The following is a 26,079-nucleotide window of genomic DNA, read 5'->3' as shown; positions in this document are numbered from 1 at the left end:
AAATGTTTGAGTTTGCTACAATACATTCAAATATATGACATTTTTGTAATATAAGCCCTGTCCACAGCATTTGAGCAAATGTTGAGTACCATCTATAGCAGAAACTGGATGGAATATTACATATCTGAAAAAATAACTTTTTCTGTCTTGCTCTATACAATTTGTACCTATCTGGGCGCACAGAATTCAGGAAAAATATTTTTTGGAAGTCTCATGGTTCAAGAATTACAGGTCAAATTGTAAAGTTCACTTTCATAGTGTCACCACCTGGCCAAATCACACCAAATTCACTCCCTTGGGTCCTTGGCTATATACCTGCCAAATGTGAAGTTGATTGGACAAACAGTTCTAGAGAAAATTGAAGGACATATATACATACTTACTTACACTTATACATACATACATGCATACATACAGATATTCTTTCCCTTAAGGTTAGATTTTAGTCAATACATAGTTGCCCTAGTTCAAAAATAGGTGTTAGACATGAATCCTGTGTATGTAAATTTGCAATGCTCAGACATAGCTGGTGCCAACTGAACATGTCATCAAGCTCCGACAACACCCAGTTATTAGATGGTGTTCTCACTTCGTCTGACGCGCTCTCAGGCTCAGACATCCAACTGTCAGCACATGAGGCAACACATGATGAATTGTTTCTGTTAGCGAATATGAATCTGCATCTGCCGGCCAGGCATACCCACTCCTGTCAATCTGACGTTGTCTCACACAAAGAACCAGTGCTGTGTTGCCTCCCAGACAGTGCAGAGCAACTTCTTTCACGTATCAGAGGAGGAAACCCTGAAAGGAAGCAGATAACCAAATGCTCCCCACACTTGCTGTGGTTAACCTGTAGAGCAGATTCACAGAACTGATATTTGTTGCAGGAAGAATTCAGTATGATCAGCAGATGCCTCTCTGATTGAGGAGCAGTGGGCACACATGGTTTGACTCAAGTACTGTGGAAGTCATTTGCGGAAGTCTTGTTCTGATTTGAAAAAAATGAAGTGGAGACCTTCACCTGTGTTTTCAACTCTTTCCCAATGACCTCATCTTTTGTTTCAGTTCTAGTCAATGAACGCTTATTGAGCAGCCGTGAAGTATTCTGTTTCTTTTATATCCATTCAAAACTAGCACTAAGTACCGACAGTTCTAAGTACTGACTAAGTATTATGACAACTATTATGTTGTCAGAATTTAATAACACAGCTCATAATGTTGAAAGTAATTAAGGTACACTTTTCATTTTTTCAATGGTTGCTTTAATGCAAATAAAGAGCCCAAGTGTATAAACAGCATCAAAATTAGGCTTGCCCCCCCCACCCGTGGCATTCCTTGTACATTTGGAGTGGGGGAGGCTGGAAACTCTACAAACTGCCATTAAAATACCATTTAAAGAGGACAAAGAAATCTCGCGGTAGGCTACATGATCCCCTGCCGCCGTTCCCTCCTCTACATAGCGTCCTCCTCCTCAGTGGCAGCGCACATTCAGCCTCTTCCTCACACCTCCTCCTCTGTCTGATCTCAAAGCTGTGTCTGCGGCGCAGCATGATGCGGGCTGCCGTGTTTTGCGGCAGCATCTTGCCTTTGCACCTTTTCCTTTGCGTGCGTTCTCTGCCGGTACGCGACCGGGGCGCCCTCAGCGGGTACAAACAGCTGCAGGTGAGTCAAAGCACCGTGGCTGGAGTGGAGAGAAAACTTGATGCATGGGAAAAGCGAGAGATTACACAGTGCTGAGCAGCTTGGGACAAAACAAGAGGATGCTGTGCGTGTGTCTGTGCGTGTGTGTGTGTGACCAAGGTCATGTGTACCATAAAAGCTCAAAATAAAGTGAGGTGAAATTGTGTTGTGTGTTATGTGTACTGTCACTGTAAATTCTTTTGTTCTCAAACATATGCTTGATTTATCCAGCTGATAAATAAGTATATGATGAAAGATATGAAGTTTGTCACTGAAAACCTTTGATGGTTGACTTAGTAACAAGCAAGTGAGATGTCGGACAGCTGAAGTCATAGTTGAATCTTTAATTTTGAATTCTTGAATCGTTGGGTCTCTTCATTAAAGAGTTTGGTCTGACCTGCTCTTTGTGTAAATAGTCTTGAGATAACACTGTTATGAATTGGCACTATGTAAATAAAGATTGATTGATTGATTGATTAACCCCGGTAGAGTTGGTGGTCATGTATTTTTAATACATTTTCACTTAATTTGTGATGGCGTTTGGATGACATGCTGCGATTTTGTTAATTGAAAGTTTTTGTTTATTTTAGAATCAATCATGCAGTAAAAAAAAATGTTTCGCAAAAGCATTATGCATGTTATGTCACTACACTGTACGCCGAAACAGGACAACATTAGTTTCAAACTTTCTGCAGCTTGATGATACCCAGGCCTGTTTTCCGGCATAGCTGTCAACAGCGTGAGTGAGAGAGTCAGATTAGGCAGGCAGAGGCAAGCCATCTGGCAACTGATGGAGGTTAAAAACTCTGCTTGTCTGCTGACTCAGGGGAAAAGGAGAAAACAGTGGATAGCTACTTAGAGAGAGACACACATCAGGCAAACAGACACGCAGTCCATCGAGACTTTTCTTTGTGCATCGTGCTGAGAGAGAAAACAACCAGCTCTGCCAAACAGGACGAAAGTGCAGCACTATCAACCTATGCTGTCCATTGTATGATCCTCAGTATTTAAGTGCTTTAATGTTTAGTCATCAAATGAGACTTAATGTTGACAAATGAATCTTTCTAACATGCAGTCAAGTCCTGACAGCATGCTGTGTGCGGGCATTGCTAGTTTGCTGTACGTAACTTTGTTTATCAGCATATTCATCAGTCTGTAGTGGAAAGTAACTCAGTACATTTACTCAATTACATTGCTTATACGCAATTTGGAACTTCTGCACTTGTGCTTCACAAGATATTTTTCATTTGAATTTTAATTTTCTGCTATTTCATACTTCTCCTCCACTACATTTCACAGAGAAATATTGTACCTACCAACATAGCACAGCAAACACAGCAAAGTGAAGTGGTATTTGGACTTGCACTGAGGGTGAATGATGTGAATACTTCTTTCACCACTGTCAAGCAGTAGCTCTCCAAAGTATATTTTATGTCGAAATCTATAATGAACCTTGTTAACCTTGAGGTTTAGCGAAAGATGTTTCCAGAGGAGGATCAGTCTCTCATCTCCATTCATACTAATCCACTTTTATCCTGCAAACATTCCCTCCACTTGGCATATTCAGCCAAAACACTGAGCACCTGCTGATATCGGAGCTTTCTTTCAGCATGTGCATCATTTATCTAAAATGTTTGCTACTTATTATCTGCTAAAGGATAAAGTCTGTGGAAATAGATCTTATCACATTTGTGTGGTGGCTTAGGGAGTAAAATCAGACTCTGCTCGTTTTTTGTTATTGAAAGCTGTAAAGTTAGTCAGTCCCAGTAATGTCAGATCAGCATCCCTGAAAACCTTTCATAACACACTCCTTCTGTTACACTGCAGACGACCTGATGTCATGACTGAAGAGGGAATTTCCAGACATCTGCTCATTGTGTGTTATGCAGCTTTGTGGAGGTTTGAAGAATAGATTTATGTGTGTGTACATGTTCATACCTGCATGCACACATTGTATTTGACATGTGACATAAACAAAAACTGCTACAGATGCCATCTATTAGATTAAACAACAATGGTCCACTGTGTAGACTGGCTCAGCACTTAATTTGGGTTGAAGCTCAGGCACGTCAGTTTGGGCGAGACACAGCTTGTTAGCTCTAACTCAAGGATTCCCCCAGGATACACAAAGCTTTGTTTCAAAGGCATGTGACTTTGTGTGTATACTTTTTAAATGAAAATGTGCTTCTTTATCCCACACTTGTCTTAATTCTGTCACTCACCTTAAGCTGAGCTGCCTCTCAGTTTGACTACACTCTTAGAAATAAGAGTTCCAACAAAAAGGGTTCTTCCTGATGGGTTGAGGTTGTACCCAGAGTCTACAAGTTTTTTTTTTTGTAAGACTGAGGGTTCTGTTGAGAACCCTTTTCATCCAAAGACCCATTTTTGGAAGAAATAGTTCTTCTAGAATTGTTGAAAAAATTGGTTAAACTGGGTGAAATTAAATCAGACCAAATTTATTGTCACATACAATTGTACACAGCACAATGCAGTGAAATCCCTCTGCATTTAATCCATGCTAAGCATTAGGAGCAGTTGGCAGCCACTGTGCAGTGAACAGGGCCTTGAGAGAATTTACATAACATAAATGTTTTGGTGGTTGGTGGAACCTAGAGCACCTGCAGAAAACACACATGAACACAGTGAGAACTTGCCAACTCCACACTGAAAGGCCCTTACCAGGCCAGGAACAGTAAAAACACGAGAAAGTGTTCCCTTTAACAACCTTATGGAACAATTAATAGTCTGGAATCTGCACTTAGGGGGCAGATGGCAACAGATACAACAGATTTCACATCTCAATATTTTCTAATTTTCTGTCAAGCACGTCTTAGGTCTGATAAATTGTTTGTAAAGCCTTGTGGTGGTGCAATAGGAAGGGTCTAACGAGGGTCTACACTAACCAGCAGGTTACTGTAACCTCCAGACCTACTACTCCAGGACTACTAACCACTCCTTTACCCCCTTTACCACACCATTGACCCTAAGCCTCGACCTAATGTTAACTCTCAACTGTAGAAAAAAGGGAAAAGGCAAGGTGACTTGCCTCCTTTTTCCACATTTAAGGGATTTTGACCAATTTCTCTCATCATAATCGCCCATTTTGAATATTAAAATGGTCACCAGGCTCTGTGCTTTCAGGATGTGTGTTGCTTATAGAGTTTGAATTCTGTGGCATGTTACCGTTGAACACCATGAGTCAAACAGCAAGGGCTCCATCTGTCTTGTATGGATTGTTTACTTATTATGGTTGTGACGTCACGGTCCTGAGGAGTGTACTATGACACAAGTTCAACATAGCTGGGATTTCTTTGTGCAAGTTAACTTGACAAACCCTAAACTTGCAATCAGACTCTCAAACTGTGCTAGCTTCAGACTTTTGTGCACAGCGTGTGCACAAAATAGGGACACTTGACTCTTCCACTGCTCAAAATTGCTAAGTGGTTTCTCAAAAAAGACTGAAAATACTTAACACAATAAATTCAAACGTGCTAAACTGCATTTAGGTCTGACACTGTCCCATAGTAAGGAGATGTGGAAATCACTTACGTTTTTGACAAAATCAAAGTGAAATTAATTGTAATGATTGAATGCTATCTGTGATAATACCAGTAGACTAATCAGTTTTTTAATTGGTGTAGCAACGATACCAGCAGTGTAAAACGGACTTTGTAGCTAATAAGGACAAAACATAAAAGCATGATCCACAGAGGTCTGTAGCTGCAGAGTCTTCATTATTCTGTTAGTACAGTATATAGGTGATCTTCTGTGTAAAATCAGTTAGTGTGTGTGCTAATATTAGATAGATTTTCTGTATCACCAACTTAAGGCTGTACAAACCAGAAAACTCACTTGGCGTGTCTGCGTCACGTTCGAGATGCAATCTGCTTTTGCTCTGTCCTTGTGGCTTTAAATTCCACGGGGAGTGTGTCAGACGGAGCATTTTGCCTGGCTGGTTAATTGTCTTGCTGAGATTTAGTTGATTCCTGTGCTTCTAACATGACCAAACTATGTTATGTTTCTTATTTTGTCTGGTTTAAATGTGTTTCTTGTATGTATTTACAATTTTGTTGTGCTGTAGCCTACGGACTGTGGGTTAAAGTGACAGTGTTATTCCACACCCAAGATGAATCTCTTATAGTCTCGGACCAGTTGATGTCTGGTCAGGTGCCACCGGTTATAAAATGATATTGATGTGGTGCGAGAATATGTGATTGAAAGTCTGCACGTAGTGTTTTATTTCAAAAACGGGCTTGATTCTTTTTGCTGTTTGTTTGCCTGATCTTCTTCCTGAAGTGGCTCGTATCTTTAGTGGAGTGAAGCGCGTGATGCTTCTGGTGGAATGTAAAACATTGACTAAACTTTTCCAGCTGCATCGCTGCAATGTGTGTTATTGGTGTTACTAACATACGGCTCAACAAGTTTGCATCATGATTTGCATACACAGTATAATGCATTTCTCAGCTAAGAATTACTCACAGAGAATATCTTCAGGAAAAAGAGCCAATTTAAGCTTAAACTCTGAACATGACGCCCTCAGGACAATGTTACGTTTGCAGCAGAAGTCACCACAGTGTTCTAGCCAGGTTAAAAGAGACACCGAAAACTCCAGCTTTGGGCTCAACAAACCTCACTAACCCACTGATCGTCTTTCATAGTACACCCCTCTGGGCCCCCCTGCCCTGCATGTTTTAGATGTTTCCCTGCTCCAACACATCCGATTCAAATGAATGGCTTGTTATCAGGCCTCTGCAGAGCTTGATGAAAAAAACAACATTCAGGTCATCACATGTACTCCTCTACAAAACAAGTGTGTCATATCAATAGCAATTACTTTGGTGTTTCTACAGTTCAAGTACCTACCCTTGATTATGAGTTTACTCACACTCACACTTTGTTCACACATTGTGTGATCACTTGTCTATGTGTGTATGAATTGATACTAAAAGCTGGATTGAAGTGACAGAAGATCAGAAACTACAGAGACTCAAGGTAAGATAAATCTAATATCTTAATTCTTTGTAGAAATGAAATATATCGCCCCTGGCAAACAATGATGTGTGCCAGTGGCTTGAACAAGAGTGTAATTACACGAACGTCTTTTCTGGTGAGATGCCGTATCACATAGTTATCAAGCATCCTCAGGAGTTCATCATGAGCTAATCATTTGAATCAGCTGTGTTGGAGCAGAGAGACATCTTTAAAAAAAAACAGGTCAAGGGGTACTTCAGAAGAGGTTTGGGAAACACTGGAATCAAAGTCCATGTTTGAATCTTGAATTGCATCATGAAAGTGCAACCAATTTTGTTGTAGAATGTGGCCAAAACGAATGCCCCAGTAAATATTTGTACTATATACATGCATTACATTGTTCGTAGATGGCTTAGGCTTCATCTGGTGCATCTTTTTTCTCTTTGCCCTCCTGCTTTGTCACAATTGCTGGAGACAGCATGAATTTGTCTACTGAGGACAGCCTGATGTGCCTGGCTTGTGTCCTATCTTTCAAGTTGCTGTTTCCACTGGCTATATAGATCCCAAAGAATCTCCTCTCCTTATCGATCATTGTTCTAATATTTTGTATTAGAACAATTGTTTGTTTAGTGTTTTATTCAATAAAAAAATGTTTGAATGTTTCCTTGATATAAACTGGTAATTGTATCATAGATTGTCAAAATCAGCTCCTTCTCCTCCTTCACAGGAGGTTCTGGATGAAACCTTTCACAGATGGGTCTAGATATAAGCCTTTTATGGTGGGTTTTAGGTAGAACCTATTGGAAGGGTTTGAGGTTGCACCTTTTATATATGGGTCTACCTGGAACCATAAAGGGCTCTCCCATATATGGTTCCAGTAGCACCTTTAGTTCTGAGAGCATAAGCCTGTAGCTTGAATTTAATAGAAGTGAACCTCTGCCAGACCCACCACTGGGTTCATTATCATGTGTTGTGCATCATTGTTCACGAGTTTTAGATTGGTAGTGAAGTTGATGAAAAAAATTTGCTGTTGAGAAATTGAGAAAATAAATAACAATCAAAATCAAGCATACAAGAATTGCAATAATAAAAATAACGTTTTATATGTCTTATATGAATACAAATATATGACAGATGTGTATCAAATGATGCAGAAGAGTACTCGACATTTTTCATTTGGTAAATTGCTGCTGGCATTGAAATGTGGCATCTAACATTTAAGTTAGCATGATATAGCTTCAATAAGGTGTTGGAACATGCAGACAGAGTGCATACTGTGCTGCGTTTTATTTAAAAACTTTTCAAAGAATACTACCATATATTGAATTTAAAAGATTTGTGATAATTAATAAAAGTACTTAAGTGACTCAGTACTCCATTGGTTGGAGGGAGATGGGGGAGATGGGAGATGACAAAGGTCTCACCTGAGTGGAGTGGCTCCAGCCTATTAATCTAAAATATTAATATATGGGTGTAGAGAATGTACTGATAGATGAACATATATCTATGTTTTGGAGATTTATAGGACATGCATATTCGCTGCTGTGGTGATTGAACTTGTGATTTTAAGCAGTATCTTAAAGCAGAAAATCACTCCTCTATTTTTGACAGCATAAACAGTGGGGTTTGGCCCAGATGGCACATCTGAGTTCATTCCAGAGACTTTTGTTTGCTCTTCAGGTTGACTCAGGGCCAGGCTTTTGATTGGTATTTGAACAAGCCATAATCCTTTTACAGTGGAGCACTTTAGAAGCTTTGCTTAGGCATGAAATTCCTCTCATTAATTGGCTTATTTGCTTTGCAGCCATGAAGGACAATTAATCAATAAATGAGCCTTATTATGGTTACATGACTTGAACCTTAAACTTTTGTCTGTAAAGTCAAATTAATCCTGTTTGTTCCACCATTAGCTTCACAAAACAAGTCACACAGGTGTTTGTCTTATTTGTGAGATTAGTGGCTGTTGAGACTTTTCTAGTGAAGATTCATAAATCATTGGTTCATTCTGACAAGCACATTATTACAGTAGCTCAAAGCACCGAAACTGTAGATGGTCTGATCTCAGATGAATACAGTAGAAAGTTTGTCAGAATGACTTGCAATATAATTGCTGTGTTTTGTTAGAGAAAATCCGCAATTTTCTTACAACTGATGAATCTGATAATCGAATATGTTGTCAGACATGTGCACTATGTGGAAAAGTGCACCTTTTTTAAAATGATTTTTATGAGAACCATGTGGGAAGTGATATTAGATTAAGAACGTATAAGCCCCACAATAGTTCTCACCCAGTAATTTGGATCTTCTTGCTAGAGCTCAGCCACAGTAATGTGTATATTGGGCCAGCTTGTTGTCTTCTCAGCCTCAGATGGCCCACTCAGTGACTCTGAACCCAAACTGTTCCAACAATCATAGGCTAATGAGATAGCTGACCTTGCTGCCTTCAGACAGTCAAGTCAGCAAAACAGAAAGCAGCTCGTATCGCGGAGCACCTGCTTGACTGTGTGAAGAAGGAGTGTGATGGCCCTGATGACACTCACGGTCCTGCTATAGGTTGGATTGGTGCACTACAGCTCTGACCTGTTGGTTAGACAAAACAAGCAATGCCAAACAAGCCTTTTCTTCTCTATATTGCATACCCTCATATTCATATTCATATTCATATGTAGACAGGTGTGTAGGAAGTGAAAGTTTCCGCACACTGTCCTTTACTTGCAATAAACTTTGTCAGATACAAAGTGCAAGAGCTTTCTCCTTTCTTTGTTTTGAATTTTAAAATTCTAATCTGTGCACCTCATTGCATGGAACTCAGTGGGATCATTTTCTTCCAGGTTAACATGAGACCAGGTGTTGCTGTGGTGCTAAAGCTGAGTTTAACTGATGTAAGGAATAGTGGAGCAAATACATTTTTATAAAGAGTGCAATGGCTTTGTTTCGGCCCTGATACTGGGCAGCAGAACTATAGGTTAGGCTTTGGCAAATCATTTTTCATGATTTTATAATATTTCATAGACCAAAAACAATTTATACATTTATTGGCTGTTAGTCAACTACTGCAGTGTCCAGTCAATGCTGAAGGCAAGTCTCTGATGGGACTTGCTTCTTAATGTCTGTACACATTTGCCAGTTGAGTTTCCAGTCTCTTGAAGTTGTTTGGTATGGAAGATGATAAGTGTGCAGCTTAACCACTCCCTGCTGTCAGCATGACTCACAGATTTCAAATCAGATTCTTTCGATCATTTGCTTGAATGTAGCTGTTGCAAGTGCAGCTAAAGCTATAATAACAGTAAATGGGGATCAAACCTGAAACTGCTTTCACTGCTACAGAGAAAATTGCTAATTATTCATGTTACGACTCTTGACAACTTAGCTATGACTTAGTATAGTTAGTTTGTTTACCACAACCATTAGTAGTTGACCAAACTAGTCATTATAAGTTATATAAACCTAACATGGAATTTTGATTAAAGGTGAATTCCAATTTTTAGACATCAAAGTTGGTCTTGTGGAGTAATACTGCATAGGTGAAAAAAACTTTATAAAACTTTTTGTGTCCAGACTCAGCTGTGTGATAAATGTCATCATTGGGACTGAACATTACAAGTTTGAAAGCAATCTAGGGAGTTTGGGGGGGTGGGAGTGAGAAACAGGTGGGTTTACCAGCCCCCCATAGTCTTCATCTCTGCTTGAGGCCAGAGGCTGCATTAGCTGTCACTAGCCCAACATATTTCAATCTCTTGAGTGGTCAAGTTGCATTATAGGTAATGCAGGCGCCAGGTTTTGACATGGAAGAAGAATGCTTGGAATAAAGAAGACTAATGCTGGTTCAGCTGCTTCTATTTTTAGAAATCTTAACTGTCCATCATTAGTCTGGACAGTTTTCTGTCTGGCCATTATTATCCTGTAATGCTTGTTATAGGAGTGCAATGCCAAGTCAGGGGAGTGCTCTTTTAAGCATAGTATAGTATCCTAGAACTTTGTAAACTGAGTTCACACAACTAAAGTTGAATAAACTTCCAAAAGACTTTCTTAAAGTCTTCTCAAGTTTTGCTTTTATTATAAGATTTATTCATTAAACATGAAAAATATCAGCAGGTAGAACTTTAAAGTCCCTTAGATGAATGAGTGTCTTTAATTTATAGCTTGAGACCAGTCGTCCCCTGGAACTTTTAAGGCCAATCTGTTGTCATGGTGTCATGGTTGCTAGCCCTGAATTTAAGCCTGTGAAATATCTCAGAATTTGGATAGCAAGACTTTATAAATGAAAACAGATATGGTGATGCCTTGTAAGTGTCAGTTATAACTAATCTTTTCATAAAACTAACAGTGGTCAGTGCAAAAGCTGGCAGCAACAGTGAATCAAAAAGTACTGTGACGTTCTGTAGGACAATCTGTTGTCTAACCAGATTCTTAAGTATTTATGATACTGTTCTACTGTTCTATCTTAGTTATATATCAGCTGAAAGCATAGATCGATGTTAGCACATCAATGCTTTGTGCATTAATAAGCTTTAGATTAATAAGAGAGAAGTGTAGGCCATCAAAAGCAGGCTGTAACCTGAAGATGGACTGGTCCGAGGTAGAGGTACAAGATGGTATCATCAGCATAAAAATGGCAATGCTCAGTTTAACCTCTTAAGACCCGAGCTCTTGTTTGATATGCATTTTTTATTTCTCCTTGCTATTTGGGCTTATTGGACCCTGATAAGTATAAAACCTAAGCATCATCTTTTTACATGGTGTAGTTTTAGAGAAAAATTATGTCCACATATGTGGACAATCGGTCTTAATTTCCAGAAAACACAATAAAGTCACCTTTGTGCAAAACTCTTTATTTCCACCCTGAACATAGCAGTTTTTTTTCCTGACTGCTTTTGCATGTATTTATAACACATACAAAACATATTTTGAACATGTTTTGAAAATCACTGTGCAAACAATTTTGCCCACATACATGTCCATACAGCCCCAGCTAAGCAGAATTAACTACTATGGTAATATAACCCAAAATGTGATGTCCACGTATGTGTACGCCAGGTCTTTAGAGGTTATAAGCACTATCTATTATTTATCATGGCTAATAGAAATAATGTCTCTGAATGATGACCTACGTATATGACTGTGCCTTTGTTTGCAGGGATGGCCTCACAGCAACAGTGAAGTAAGTCTGAAGAAGAGGGGAAGACATGAACAGGAGACGCTAAATAAAGATTACCATTTGAAGTCCATCTTAGCATCCAAAAATGACTCAGAAATCTGGAGGCGTCCTCGCTGTGGAGTCCCAGACTATCCCGCCTTAGTGCAAGTCGACATTTCATACTACAACCTGAAAAAGAAGAGGGGAGGCCGGAGTAGACAACTGCGTATGAAGCGATTTGTGCTGTTTGGGAGGCGCTGGGAGAAGATTGACCTCACTTACAAGTAAGAACCACAAATATTGTGTTTGGAAGTATTGCAAGTACACCTTCAGTCCACTTCAGCCCTAACCCATGAAGAGCCAAAACACATGCATCACACTACAACAGTAACAGTGACTAAAATACCTAATGACTTAACATAACACATAAAAGCTTTTCAGGCCTGGCTTGTACTGTTGTGGCTACTCAAAGCAATTCTTTTGTGCGTAAGTCCTTAAGAACAGAGTGATCCTTTGAAGTGTCTGACAACATTACTGAAAGGATCTCTACAGAGATAGACTTATAAGCTCCTGTCATTAAATTTGATACATATAAAATCTGTTGATAAATAATTATGAGTCTAGAACCATGAGCAATATATTTCTTAAACAGTCCATAATTTATTCAAACTATGTTTTTCAGTGTTTGTGTGCAAAGACAATTTGATGGGACTGAAATATTTCCCCAGTGGCTCGATAGGTGTGTTTGCTTATTTTCATCAGTGTCACGTTCATAGGCCTACACTAAACACTAACACACTAAATCACATACAGTATAGGCCATAACTTTTTACACTATACACCCAATAGCTTGAGGAGAGAGTTTAAGGGACCCCTTTAAAAAGGCTATGCTAGTTTTTCCCTCGCCAAAATTTTGCCTAACTTTAGAAATCTGGTTATTTTTTCCGTGGCCAGGGGTGGCAGGCCATCTGATTTCCTATGGATAAAATTAGGTTTATTTAGTCAGTGGAACTTTTTGTAATTCAAGCTTAAATTGATTTACTTCAAACTACAAGACAAATCAACAGATCTGTTCACCTTAGCCTACCTGTCAGCTCAGACAGGTAGACTATTGAGATTGAGATTAGAAATCTCTTTTACAAGGGAGACCTGGCCAAGGTAGCAGCCATACAAAATCAAAAGCTATATAAACCAGATACATGATACACAAATAGACATTAAACAGTAAAACAATAAAACAGATTGACACCTATTTAAGGATAGTGGCCTCTCAAGAAAACAGTGACATTCCTCCTTCACTGCATTCTTTATGATGCTCTTAAACTCATTAATGGATATGAATGTTTCTAGTTTAAGAGTTGTTTGAAGATTATTCCATGACCATGGCGCATGATAGGAGAACGGTGTTTTGCCAAAGTTTGTTTGAATCCGGGGGACTTTCAAAATCAACCACTTGGAGGCACGCAGATGGTAACTACTAGAACTGATAGTGAGAAGGGTGCTGAGGTTTTCTGGGAGTTTGCCCAGCAGAGCTTTATAGGTGAACATATACCAGTGTTGTTTTCTACGAATGCCTTCTCCACAGTTAACAGACCGCGTCATCACCCCCCTGAAAAATAAACCCATTTTATGCGCGAGAACTTGATGGGACAAAACAATGCTGATGGCTTTTGTCTGATATGGACCATGTGCGTGAAACGAGGGTGGGAGGGAGTTGGAGATGGTGAGCCAGTGGTTACTGACAGAACAATGTGTTTATGTTTTAGCTTCACACGAAGGCTTGTGGTGTTTGCAGATTGAGTTTGTCATTGAGTTTCCAGCCACCTCATAAATTGTGGAATAATCCTGTAATTAAAACTTACATTGCTTAGTAATAATTATTGTAGAGACATTGTTATTTATGTGTTTACCATAGTAACTGAGCATGTACAGTATCGGTTTGCGAGAGCATTCCAAAGAAGCCAGTGAAAATTCAGGGATAACTGGAGACGCTGCTGTTTTCCTTTGCCAGTCCCACAGAGAGGTATCTCTTGACTTGGCTGTTTCCTTCAGCTCTATGGGACATTTAGCAACTTTCAGCCCATTGTTTTGGTTTTACATACGGAAACTTCTCTGTTTGGTTCATCAGTGTTCTCATCACCTCTTTCAGTAGCAGGCAGCTGTTTTCAGTGAAAATTTCGAATGAATTTAAATGCGTCTAAGTATTGTTCTTACATTTGCTAGGCGGGCGGAAAGATGACTCCAGATTCCCCATGTCAACTGGATGCGAAAAATCTAATTTTGCAAGTTTAAACCCCTTTCTCTGATAAAATAAACAGACACAAATATCATGCCCATATATTTTCTTTTTAGATTATTATTTGGGGCATTTTCACCCTTACTGGACAGTTTGACAGTGAACCGGCAGACAGGTAACAGGTGTAGAGAGAGGGGTGATACAAGAAAGGTGGCCAGCTTGAATTATATCAGTGACATTGCTGTCATGTGGCATGTGCTGTAACCATTTAGCTTCTATACAAAGGTGCGCTGATGTCCAGATATTTTCAATTTAAGGTCCCATATTATGCAAAATTCAACATAAATGTGTCCCTGGTGTGTCTACAGACAGCCAAACAATGAGAAAAGGCCTCTTTGTTTTTCCTGCTCCATCTTACACTCTATTTAGTTTTAGATTTGGCTCCCCTTATGTCATAAGGGAATCTGTTGAACATGTGACCTCCTCCAGCCCTTCAGCAAGCAGACTGTCTCCCTCTCACTGAAAATCTCCTGAATCCGCCATTGTTTTTTCCACCATTCTCACTTACACCAGCTCCTGGTAACACAAAGATGTCAAAGGCAAGAGCGAGAAGCACACAGACTGTTCTGCTCTTCCAAAAAGGAGAGCTCAGACACAGGCTGAAAACAGCTGCAGTGTCTGCTATGAGAAAAATAATGTGTTTTTTGAACAATAAGCCATATAAACCAGTTCTGGTGGGACCTCCATATACAAGTATGAACTTCAAAATGAGCAGAAAATGGGACCTTTAAAGAAAAATATATATGTACATACTGAGTCATAGTTCTGACACCTGAACTATGTTGTGATTGAGAGTGCATGAAGACGACCTAACAAGTTTAAACAGTTAACAAAAGTAATGGACAAGCGGTGGAAATAGTTAGTAACAGTAATGGATAAATGGCTGAAATGGCATCCATTTTAAAATCAATTCAAAGGAGCACATTTGGAACATGATGTATGGTGTTGATTAATGGGTACTTAAATTCATCTAACAAGGCTCTGGGGGTGCATCAAACAAAAAAAAGGTTTGGAATCACTGATGTACAGGAAGAGAAAGTATCCTCATATCAGATGATCTGGTACATACACAAAGTGAAAAGCCAAATAACTCATCATCTCACGTGTCCTCCAAGGCAGGACTCTTGCGAAAGACTTCTATGTCTTGTAAGTCTGAGTCTTTATGTGACGCAACAGCTTCAAACAAGGACAGATTTAACAGAACGGCTGTTTTCTCACTTTGCCACACAAGTGCTAACCACACCCCATGTTGATTAGCAATACAATGAACCTGAAGGTGATGGCCTGGCAATAGAAACTCATTTCCACTGACAGCTCAATAAACAAGTGTTTCACAGCTCGAGGCGGGAGAGATTTCTCTGCACTGATTTCAGATTTGTTCACCATAACCCGAGGTGCAGGTAACCTATAAAGCTATAAGCGATAAAGTCCCACTTGCCTGGAAGAACATATATAAAAAATCTTTTATTCCCACTGCCATCACCACCCTGAACAGTTTAAAATAACAAAGTAAAGTCCCACCCAGATACACTGCACTGTTGTATATATTGCACAATGTTTGTATTGTGTCTTTTTATCTATTTATTTCAGAGCTTGTCAAAGATGAATTTCTGTTACTTGTGACAGACAATAAATGTTATCTTATCTTATCATATCTTATCTTATCTTAAGTGTATGCCATGAATAGTTACCATGATAGTTTACTAATACCAATGGTTAATGTTCAGTAAAAAAAATAGGAAGAGAGTAAAACTATATTAAAGTCAAGTCAAGGCAGAGAAATGTCTATTTGAGAAGGAAACATACACAGTCTTATTCTGGCAGCCTTAAAGTAAGTTACCCATGGAAGTATTTTTGTTTTTGATTCTTTAATTACAAATTGTTGATAATGTGTACTGGATTTGGAATGGACTTTTACTTGGGTATATTTACACTGTTGTACTGGTACTTCTATTTCATTAAAGAATCCGTGTACTGCTTCTATCAGCATGTGGTAACTTTCTGCTTTCATCAACCACACACATAATACAGCACATTCCCGTGTGTGTCCAATAGGATTGTGCGTTTCCCCTGGCAGATGAGTGAAGACAAAGTGAAGCGTGTCCTCCAGGAGGCATTAGGTGTGTGGAGTGCAGTGACTCCTCTGAGGTTCAGAGAGGTCACCACTGAGAAAGCAGACATCATCATTGACTTTAACAGGTAAGAAAGAGTCACCGGCTAGTAACACAACACACGGTTTGACACTTTTATCAAACAACTTACTCCTAGTTACGACAAAGAGGAATCTTTAAAAGCAGCTCTCCAGTGATCACGTGATTAATCGCATGAGCAGGAACAGGCAATCAGAGACAAAGATTTACCCTACAGTAGTACAGTATTGTCTATTCTTAAATAGTATCCCCACATTGTCATATATTAATCTGCAAAAGCCTATTTAAGTATGCATTTATTTTCAACAGGGAAAATATACATTAAAAAGGAAGCAGCTTAACTACTCAATTCTTAACTAACTTAAGAGACCCTTTCAGCTGTCTGAAATATTACAGTAAAACAATAGGAGTGTTTTTTAGTCAATAACTTAATAACTTTTAATCTCAAGTCTGTGAGCAAGAGTAAGAGTGAATGATCGTCTTTTACCTCAGTTCAAAATGTCAGCAGTTTTATTAAAAAAACAATTCAGGTGGTTGCACTCCTCATACTGTCAAAGAGTGTTTTTGCATTATCCATCCCAGGCAATCTTCTGGAGATATGTGCAGACATCCACCGTTCATTATTGGAGGGACATCAGGTTATATAGATGATGGTCAGATGGTGGTCAGCTTTACCCCTCCACAAAGAAGGCAGTTCCTCTCTGTGTCTAGTTAGGTCCGTTTTTACCAGGGAAAACTCAAAAAGATTTTCCCTTGTATATAAATGGCACCAAATCAACAAGCATAATCACTTGCATAAGTGATCAGCTAGAATGGGCATCAGCTGTGGTTTGTCTAAAAAGCTGGCAGACAGCAGAAAGTTGTAAATTGCAGTGTAATTTACAGTAAATTAATGTTATGTTTTAAATGCAATTGTTTTTAAAGTAGTTTGTAAAAGTGCACAATGGATTTTAAAGACAGATTTCAGATGTTTTCTATTGTTTTCAGTGTGAGCAAGAACTCAATTCATTAAATGTACATGATGTGGTCATTACTGGTATTTTGTGTCAAAGCAATAAAAAGCGATCAACAGTTTAGTTGACGTTTACTGCTGATGGCTGACTGTATAAAAGGTTTTGAAACTCAGCATTGAAAATATGTGCTTATAGTAGTGATAAAAAAAAACAGATCCAAAGTTGGCAGCAGTCAGACTTTTCCAAGTGGTATCTGTAATCTTGTATCGTTTTGTCAGAGTGACCCAGAAAAAACTAAACCAGATGTTTCTGAGCCAAGCTAAAGAGCAAACGAATACAACCTTGGACATGTCTGTCAGGGTTTTTAAAAGCACGCCTCCAGCTGCATTATTAGTCATTTTGGCATTTGGTTTATGATACTTCAGTGTCATGTTTCATTACTTTGTTCCACTGTGTTACATTACATCATAGTTTTATAACTACACTGCCTAGTTTGAGTCTTGATCTGCACACTACAGCTACTTCCATAACTGCCATTAGGGACTGCGTCTAGTATAAACCCTTGTAAGACCCTACCCGCTCAAGTCAAGAAGGGGTGTTCCTTTAACCCTTTCATGCATAGAGGTCACTACAGTGTACAGCTATTCAAAAACAGTTTTCTTGTATATGCATGAGTTTTGAAGGCACATCAGCCACTACAGTGGATGCTACTGCATCATCTCATACAATGCTACCCAGTGGGAAGCCAAGATGGCCGACAGACAGCCAGAAACACCAAGTTTCTCATTTTTTTCTGTTCAAACCTTCTATAAAAAGACCTCCTTGCAGGTGAGAAAAATATGGTGACATCACCAAGGAGTCATGCAATTGCTAAATTTTCCAAGTATTGATTTTATATTGGGAGGAATTTATGATTAATCACATGTCCACTGAATTGTACATCATGCATCACCAGCTATATTTCAACTACTGGACATGTAAATATACCTTTAAAAAAAATAAAGTTCAAACCTTGTTTTTCATGCCTAAAGATGAATAAAAACATCCTGACTGAGGTTATCATAATTCACGCATGAATTTCTTAATTTCTCAAAAAAATACAATACATTCTAACCTAACCAGACTCATGTACATAAAGGTGTGTGTGGTTTTTAACGTCTTGATGTCGTTTGCATGTAATTTAATCGGCACTTCTCAAATCAGAGGCTGCTAATTTATCAACATATGTGTATTGCTGCCTTCAGGTGGCTGCAGGGATTTAATGAAAAGGAGGAGAAGATTTTCATACAGTATAAAACAGCCGTGGACAACAGATACTGTAAGAATCACTCCTTTTCATTTAGAGAAAAATGCAGACTGATTTAACAATGTTTCTGTTTTAACCACATTGTTTAAAACACATGTACTGTCTGGAGAGTGTTGATGAAAGTATTTTATTTACATTTGAAGCATTATCCCTTTATGGCTTTACATTTGCTGCAGAAACAGATGTGGATATCTATTCACAGTGTAAGACCCAAGTAGAAAATGATTTTTGCATATGTGGTTTTAGATCAGTCAAATTCCTGAACTGGCAGTCAATTATAGCGGTTTGTTTACCATGGGGGGTACATATTTAGAAAATGCTAGCAGTCCAAAGTGAGAATGTCTACAAAGAAATAAAAGCACATCGTAAAAAACTGTTAAAATGTATTTAAAGCTATTAAAAACTAACAAGTCATAAAAGCAGACAGACCTATAACAGAAGACTTAAAGACTTAAAATGAAACAATGAAAGCATGCCTCCTGCCTCCTGTAAATTTCCTGGAAAAAAATAAATGTGATGCTTCATTTCATGTATTTCCTACTCATGCAACCACCAGCAGGTCTGATCTTGTTCATGTAAATTTAAGCAGCCATTAAAAGGAAAACGTTTCTCTCCTTACAGGAGTAATGTTCAGCATTCACAAAGCACATGTTCATTCAGGAGTTTTATGAAAAAAAAAGGTACTGCTGTATTGTAGCACAGAATGGCAGCCTGAATGATGCAATTCAAAGTTCATTTTTTAAAAATCTTTTCCCCAAGATTTTCAATACACTAAGCATATAGAAATTGCTCCAAATGTGTGATATTGTGTATTAGATTGCTTTTGTACAATAAAACAAGTGCGTGTGTAGGTACTGGCATGGAGACAACTTACCTTTTGATGGTCCGGGAGGAATCCTTGCGCACGCCTTTTTTCCCAGGACACACAGAGAGGGAGAAGTCCACTTTGACTATGATGAGCATTGGACAGTGGGCAACAATGTGGGTGAGTGCATTTGAAATACTGAGAGGTAAACTCTGTCTTGTTTTATGTTTTACAAACTTGGTTTTAAAGGGTTTCTCTTCCTCATTCCAATTCATGTCATAAAAATCATTAAGCTTTTAAGCTTTATCAAAAAGGAACTTTTTGTTTAACCATACTCTTAAATGTAGAGAGGGTGTCTGCCTTGAAAACTCTGCCTCACATACTACTTTTGGAGACCACAACTAAGCCCGCATTCTGGGAGCACAGTGCTGCTGTGGGGTAATGGGGTACGATATAAGATATATTGGTGCCTGACCATTAAGGGCTTCGTAGGTGAGGAGAAGGATTTTAAATTCTAGTCTAGATTTTACAGGGGGCCAATGCAGAGAGGCTAATATTGGCAAAATATAGTCTCTCTTTCTAGTTCTTGTCAGTGCATGTGCTGCAGCCCTCTGGACCAGCTCGAGAGACCTTACAGACTTGTTGAGGCAGCCTGATATTAAGGAATTGCAATAATCCAGCCTGGAAGTAACAAATGCGTGGACTCATTTTTCCTACGTCCTTTCATGCCGGAGAGATGTCTCTATAATAAGATGTGATAGTGAATTGCAGCAAATGCAGCTCTAAGATCTAACAAGTACAGAACAGAGCGAAGTCCTCTGTCTGATGCAATAAGGATCTCTAGGAGTTTCAGTTCCCCCAATGTTTCCCACTATATTTATTAGAAATAGGCTTGTTTCACTGCTGTTTGTGAATGTGTTTTTTAAATTTCATGAGCTAATTGATGAAGATCAGCTCTACTTATGATTATGAAGGAGCAGAGGAACAGAATTGCTTGGTGACTGGTGTTAATGCTGCTGTGAACAGCCAGGCTGCTGCTCGTCGGGAGCCAACCAGACTTTTTATTAGATGTTTTTAGTATAACTCCTCTTCTGTTTCCTTTTGAGTCAGTTGATTTCAGTGATTTAAATGGCGGGGTGTCTGTGGAACTGTTCTAATGGAAGCACAGAGAAGTGTGTAAGGACTGCAGCTCTGCCTCCTGGTGTCAACTCTGGCTTGTCACGCTTTAGGCCTAATAAACTCAGCCATGTTCCTGGATGGGAGAGCTGCTCTATCCAAAGTAGAATGAATCTCTTCTAATCAGACCAGGTCTTCCTCCAAAAGTTTGCCATTTATCTATGAAGCCCTCATCATTTGCTGGGCACACCCTCGACAGCCAGTGGTTGAATGATGACATGTGGCTATACATGTCATCACTGGTCAGGTTTGCCAGGGGACCAGGAAACTACTTCTTCATTCCACTAAAGGGTAAAACATTCAACAATTAATTTTAGTGGTACTTAACATTTGTCCTTTGCTGTCCTCTGCAGGCACTGACCTCCTACAAGTTGCAGCTCATGAGTTTGGTCATGTCCTGGGTCTGCAGCACTCCCTAGAGCCTGATGCTGTGATGTGTCCTTTCTATAGCGACTCCTACCCTCTGCAGCTAAGTGAAGATGACAAGAGAGGCATCCAGTATCTGTATGGCCCCCCTCGACACACACCGCCTGAGATAACAGAGACCAATGAAATTGACATGGGAATGGTGAGATTGAAATAGTTGGAAATTACCTCAAAGCTACATGTACCGTATTTCAAAATTTCAGCAGTTTAGTATTTTACAACTTTGCATACTAGTCTTCATACAAAAACGCTGCATGTTATTGTCCCCTAGCCGGACGCCTGCAGAACAAACTTTGATGCCGTCTCCATGATCAGGGGAGAGCTGTTCTTCTTTAAGTCCCAGTATGTTTGGCGTATCCGTGATGGGCAGCTACAAGCTGGATATCCAGCCTTGGCATCACGCCACTGGAGAGGCATTCCTGACCACATTGATGCAGCATATGAAGACAAGTCTGGCAACATCTGGTTCTTCCAAGGTTGGTCATAATACAGAGCACTGACAGCAGTTAAAACTCACTCCCAGAGGCAAAGGAGGCATATCATGTATGTAAGATGGATATATATATATAGAGAGACCTGGATTCAGGAACAGCACAGGGCTTTAAAGCAAATTTGTGATGGTGGTGAAACTGTGGAATTACAACTTCCATCACGTGATGCAATTGGACCCCAAAAGAATTTTAGTCATCTGTAAATCAGTGGATTTTTTTTTTTGGGACATCAACTTCCCAGTATGAACTCACAAGTACTCCCTTTTTAAATCATAATGTCCTAAAAGTTCCTAATAGCCGAATCCAGAGTTATTTTCCAAGACTATATTTCCAAGACCATACTAAACTGTTGTTCATGTCAGTGAGCCTGAGACTGAGTGCTTGCTCTATGCACCTCACTGATGCAGAAAATCCAGGTCATTTTATACAAAGCTGGCTAAACTTTTTTGCTTCATGTGGCACTAAGCAACTTTCATTAGAATGAAGGGGGTCCCGTCTCCAATATTGTATCCAGTTCTCTTTATACATCCACGGTATGAGGCCATCAAGTACAGATCTAAGACACATTTAGCTTTCAGTCAAAGGCTTTTGTGAACTTCTATGTGAAATGAGGACCTTTTTAATTACAATGAATTTTAATGGTAAATATGACACCATTCTTCTTATAAACTACATGTGTACAGTGCGAGTAGAGAAAGGTTTAAATGAAATAAAGTAAAAAGGTAAATTTAAAGGGCAACTTAAAAGCAGCTGAACATCTTGTATTTGTTGACCTCCAGGGATTTCACTTCTCAACTTGCTGCAGTGATGAAAAGCCCTCTAGGGTGTGTCAGTACACTGTGACTGTCTGGTATTAGATTATTAGGTTAATACATCAAGTTTATTTGAAGAAGATCAGGCTGAGGTGACAAAAAGTTGTTTTACAACACAGGGTTGCACCATGAAATGAAAGTTGTAGTCCCTGCATGCTAAACAAGAACATATGTACAGACAATTCAATTTAGAACAGAACAGGATGAACTATAAAATAAAACAATATATACAGCTATTTATATACATTTATTAGTTTATTAGTCGATTCTGATTGATCAATTACGGCATTCTGTTATTTCTGTATAGCAGACCATTGGTATGTATAGCAGACAGTTGCTATGCCGTACAGTATTCTTTACATACAAGTGTACATGCAGGAAATAATTTTGTCACATTGACAGAGAGGACGAGAGAAGATGAAATAACAAGAATCAGTCAAAGTAGAATATAATATAATATAATAATTATAAGGAATAAATCCTATCATTACTTAGGTATTGCTATATAGGACGACACAGGTCAGCTGTAAATGTTTTCACCTAAATTAGGAAAGAGAATGACAGTAGCCTATGAAGTACAAGGTCCAGATTTGAGGTTTTATTCATATCTTTTTACCATGACAGGTGACAGCTACTGGGTGTTTGATGCTGAGAGGAAGATTACAGGGCCAGATTCAGTGCGGCAGCTGGGTCTTCCTGTAACAGATATCCAGGCAGCTTTGAAGTGGGAAGAGGAGCGCGTTGAGAAAGTCTACCTCTTCAAGTCCGCTTCGTACTGGCCCTTCGATCCTCAGGAGAATCGAGTCAGTGACGTCCACCCTCGCAGCGTACACGAGTGGGGAGGAGTGCCCAGCCATACTGATGCAGCCTTTCGGGACAGATACGGTAAGGACCAGAATCAGGAAAAGTGTTTATGTGTGTAAATGAACAAAATAACAACAAAGTGACAAGAATGAATGAAAATAAAGAATGAAGTCATTTTTGTTATTATATGGCCTAGTGACTGAGAAAAGCACATAGTTGACTGTTGCCCTCTGTCACTCTGTGACAGGCTACGCCAACTTCCTGAGTGGGCTGCACTATTGGAAGTTTGACCCTGTGGCTCTGAAGCTGCTAGAAGGCTACCCCCGCAGCATCGGCGTGGATTTCTTCGGCTGCCCTGCTTTTCTGTCTAAATAAGTTCATGCACACACATTTGGTAAAGTTGTGAAGAGCGTTGGGTCGATTTCTCATTAAATCCCCATATACGACATTTTGAAAAAATACTTAAGGCTGATGTATTTCATTACAATGACTCATAACCCATTTAAACAACAAACTCATTGCCAAAGTCATGGCTTGCTGTAACCATTTTTTTTTAAAACAACAGATTTGCTTTCAAAAATACATGTAAATGTTTTTAAATTCTACTGAGTTAAAATCTGCATTAACGTTTAGTTATCTGCCTACTTTTACTGTCCTAGGAAAGATTTTGTCAGTTTGAGATGAGAATACACATGTGGAGACACATGTTCTAAATTGTGGATGTGGTGAAATTCAATCCTGATAAAGCTTCACCCCCAGGCTTTGGTCCCAAGATTCACAGCAAAGCTAGATTTTTTCCCCCCACATTTAAAGAGCGACTCCACTCTAGAATTCCCTGTGAATTGAGATCCCTATGTATTCCAGAAACTATGGTGAAACTTTTGGGTTAGTTCAGATCCAAATGAACCCTTTAAAACACAATAACCCAAACAATAGCAGCAGTAGATCACAGCAGATCAGTGCTATGCAAGGTACTATTACTGTTTTTGTAAATGGAGTCTGGTGGTTTTGAAGAGAGCAATACAACGGCTGTTTCTGGTTAAACAAAAAGGGTTTTACTCCTTAACAAAAACGTCTATCTCTCAGTCAGTCAGACACTTAGAATAAGAATCTGAGCTTGTCAATGGCAAAAACAAGCACTTTTTTATTGGATGCACTTTGACCGGGTGCAGTTGCCGCACAATATTACGTTGCAGCCTAAACTTCATGTACCTATTCATCATTGTGATCCCAAAATATGTAAAAATAAGGCCAAGAGTTAAAAAAGACCAGTTATCCTTTAACCTTAAGAGGTCTTTCTCTAAAGCTTGTATGTGAGTGCGCTTATAGAAATGATGGCAGATGAATGAGTGCCTCCTACTTGTGGTATGAGGTTTAGAGCATCTTAAGAGGCTCTGAAACATATTGGTGTTGTTCATTTGTTCCACTTTAATCAAGAACACACAATTTTGTTTAGTGTTTATTTATTATTGATGCAAAAAAAATCAAAAATAAGAAAATAGAATCAAACTAACCATAACTGCTTCATTTTAGCTTTAATATGACTTTAAGAGTAACATCTGCCACAAGCAGCAACTAAATCAATTAAAGTTTACTTTTTTAAACCAACTTCTACTCAGGATCATGAATTACTGTTTACTGCACATTAAGCTTAGATTTCATGGTGAACAATGCCAAATATAAAACATGATTCATGCCATTTACGACACATATTTTGTCATGTATTTATTCTTAATATATAGCCTGGCCTACAGAGAGATAAACATGCAAAGTTACTTTAAAGTTGAGTCATGATGACCAAAGGCGAACCCAGTCAGAGGCAATGAAATCTGGAATTGAACTGAGGTCCCTGAGGTCGATTGTCTACTTACAGTGACTCATAACACTCCTCTCTGCATAGACATTTCCATGTATCTTTTCAGAAGCATAATCGCAGCTTCAGCCCTGTTCCTTTCCTCAGTGCCACCTGGACACAGCGTTACCATTTCAAACAAGTGACATCACACACAATACACAATTGTCAAGGTATACACATTACCTCTGTTCTTGCCTTTCAACATATATATGTGACTTCGCCTTTATTTTTCATTTCCAAAACATGTAAATCAGATATATGCTTTGACTCCTTCCTAAGTTTCCTGTGATTTTAGTCCTACGGTTTCTGTGCATGCAGGCTCCCGTAGCGACTTCAACCACAGAACACTTATCTCTGTAGAAATTATGCAAGCAAGACTAGAGAGGCAACAAGAAATAAGGACCAGTCAGGGAATTTTAGCTGATGCAACTGTTACTATTGACAAAAGCCCTCCACTCTCGTATTTAGTATGAAGATAGTTAAATAGTTATCCTGGAACTTACTGTGGTAAAAGGTTCTCATGCTTTTTTGTGCTGTAGGTGACCAGTTTATGCCACAAGTGTGACAAGAGAATGACATTCATTAACAGTCAGTATTCAAAATCAACCTCTGTGCTAATTTGATCCTGCTGATTTCTCTAAATTCTCTACAGCACATTGTGAATGAAGCCTATGAATACTGAAGGTGTTATTTAAGGAGGCAAGTTAAACCAGTACCTCATATATTACACAAATTGAAAAAAAAAAACTGTTCTTCTCTCAATTCACTGAACTCAGTTGGTGCATTTTTCTAGAACCATACAGTAGTCCTCATTATCTGATGAAGAGCTTTGTTTCAGCACTCTGACTGTTATTGTGCCTTCATTAGAAAAGCTGAGACTGTATCATTCTCAGATAACTGAAAACCATATTATATTTGGCTGACAATACATCATATGGTCTGTTTCAGTCCTAATCAGAGAAATGAGTCAGAGCTTCACAATGGTTTGACTAACTGTGTATTTTTATGGATATTTTATTTGTTGTTAATTTGTATTCAAGGTGTTACTGTTTCATATCAGTGCAGGACACTGATTATTACTTTGACTTGTAAAATACACTGTGGTGCTTCTGCAAAAATTGCAGTCTAGTGTAGCTTGGATACTGTCGGTTGTAATTTTACACAGTGTCAACATGTCCTCACAACAATGTGTTTCACTTTAATGTTCTTCCACCATA

General features: G+C 38.9%; 1 protein-coding gene across 1 annotated transcript; it reads left to right on the top strand.

Moving 5' to 3' along the window:
* The first annotated feature begins 1,551 nt into the window (after window positions 1-1,551).
* On the top strand, window positions 1,552-23,382 carry LOC139219138 (stromelysin-3-like). The gene is made up of 8 exons (XM_070850939.1): window positions 1,552-1,662; window positions 11,789-12,072; window positions 16,140-16,283; window positions 19,345-19,478; window positions 20,828-21,042; window positions 21,172-21,376; window positions 22,828-23,088; window positions 23,255-23,382. Exons 1-8 carry the CDS (start codon window positions 1,552-1,554, stop codon window positions 23,380-23,382), a joined length of 1,482 nt encoding a protein of 493 aa, XP_070707040.1.
* The last annotated feature ends 2,697 nt before the right edge of the window (window positions 23,383-26,079 follow it).

Source organism: Pempheris klunzingeri, chromosome 19 (genome assembly GCF_042242105.1).
Source record: "Pempheris klunzingeri isolate RE-2024b chromosome 19, fPemKlu1.hap1, whole genome shotgun sequence".
NCBI classification, from domain to species: domain Eukaryota; kingdom Metazoa; phylum Chordata; class Actinopteri; order Acropomatiformes; family Pempheridae; genus Pempheris; species Pempheris klunzingeri.
This window is presented reverse-complemented; position numbering and strand designations above follow the sequence as displayed.

What these genes read in the sequence shown, in the direction of transcription:
- LOC139219138 (XM_070850939.1), top strand. Translation starts at nt 1,552, where the DNA reads ATGCGGGCTGCCGTGTTTTGCGGCAGCATCTTGCCTTTGCACCTTTTC. An exon ending in AAGATTGACCTCACTTACAA is followed by an intron (nt 12,073 to 16,139) that starts GTAAGAACCACA and finishes TGTGTCCAATAG; the next exon opens with GATTGTGCGTTTCCCCTGGC. An exon ending in ATGAAATTGACATGGGAATG is followed by an intron (nt 21,043 to 21,171) that starts GTGAGATTGAAA and finishes ATTGTCCCCTAG; the next exon opens with CCGGACGCCTGCAGAACAAA.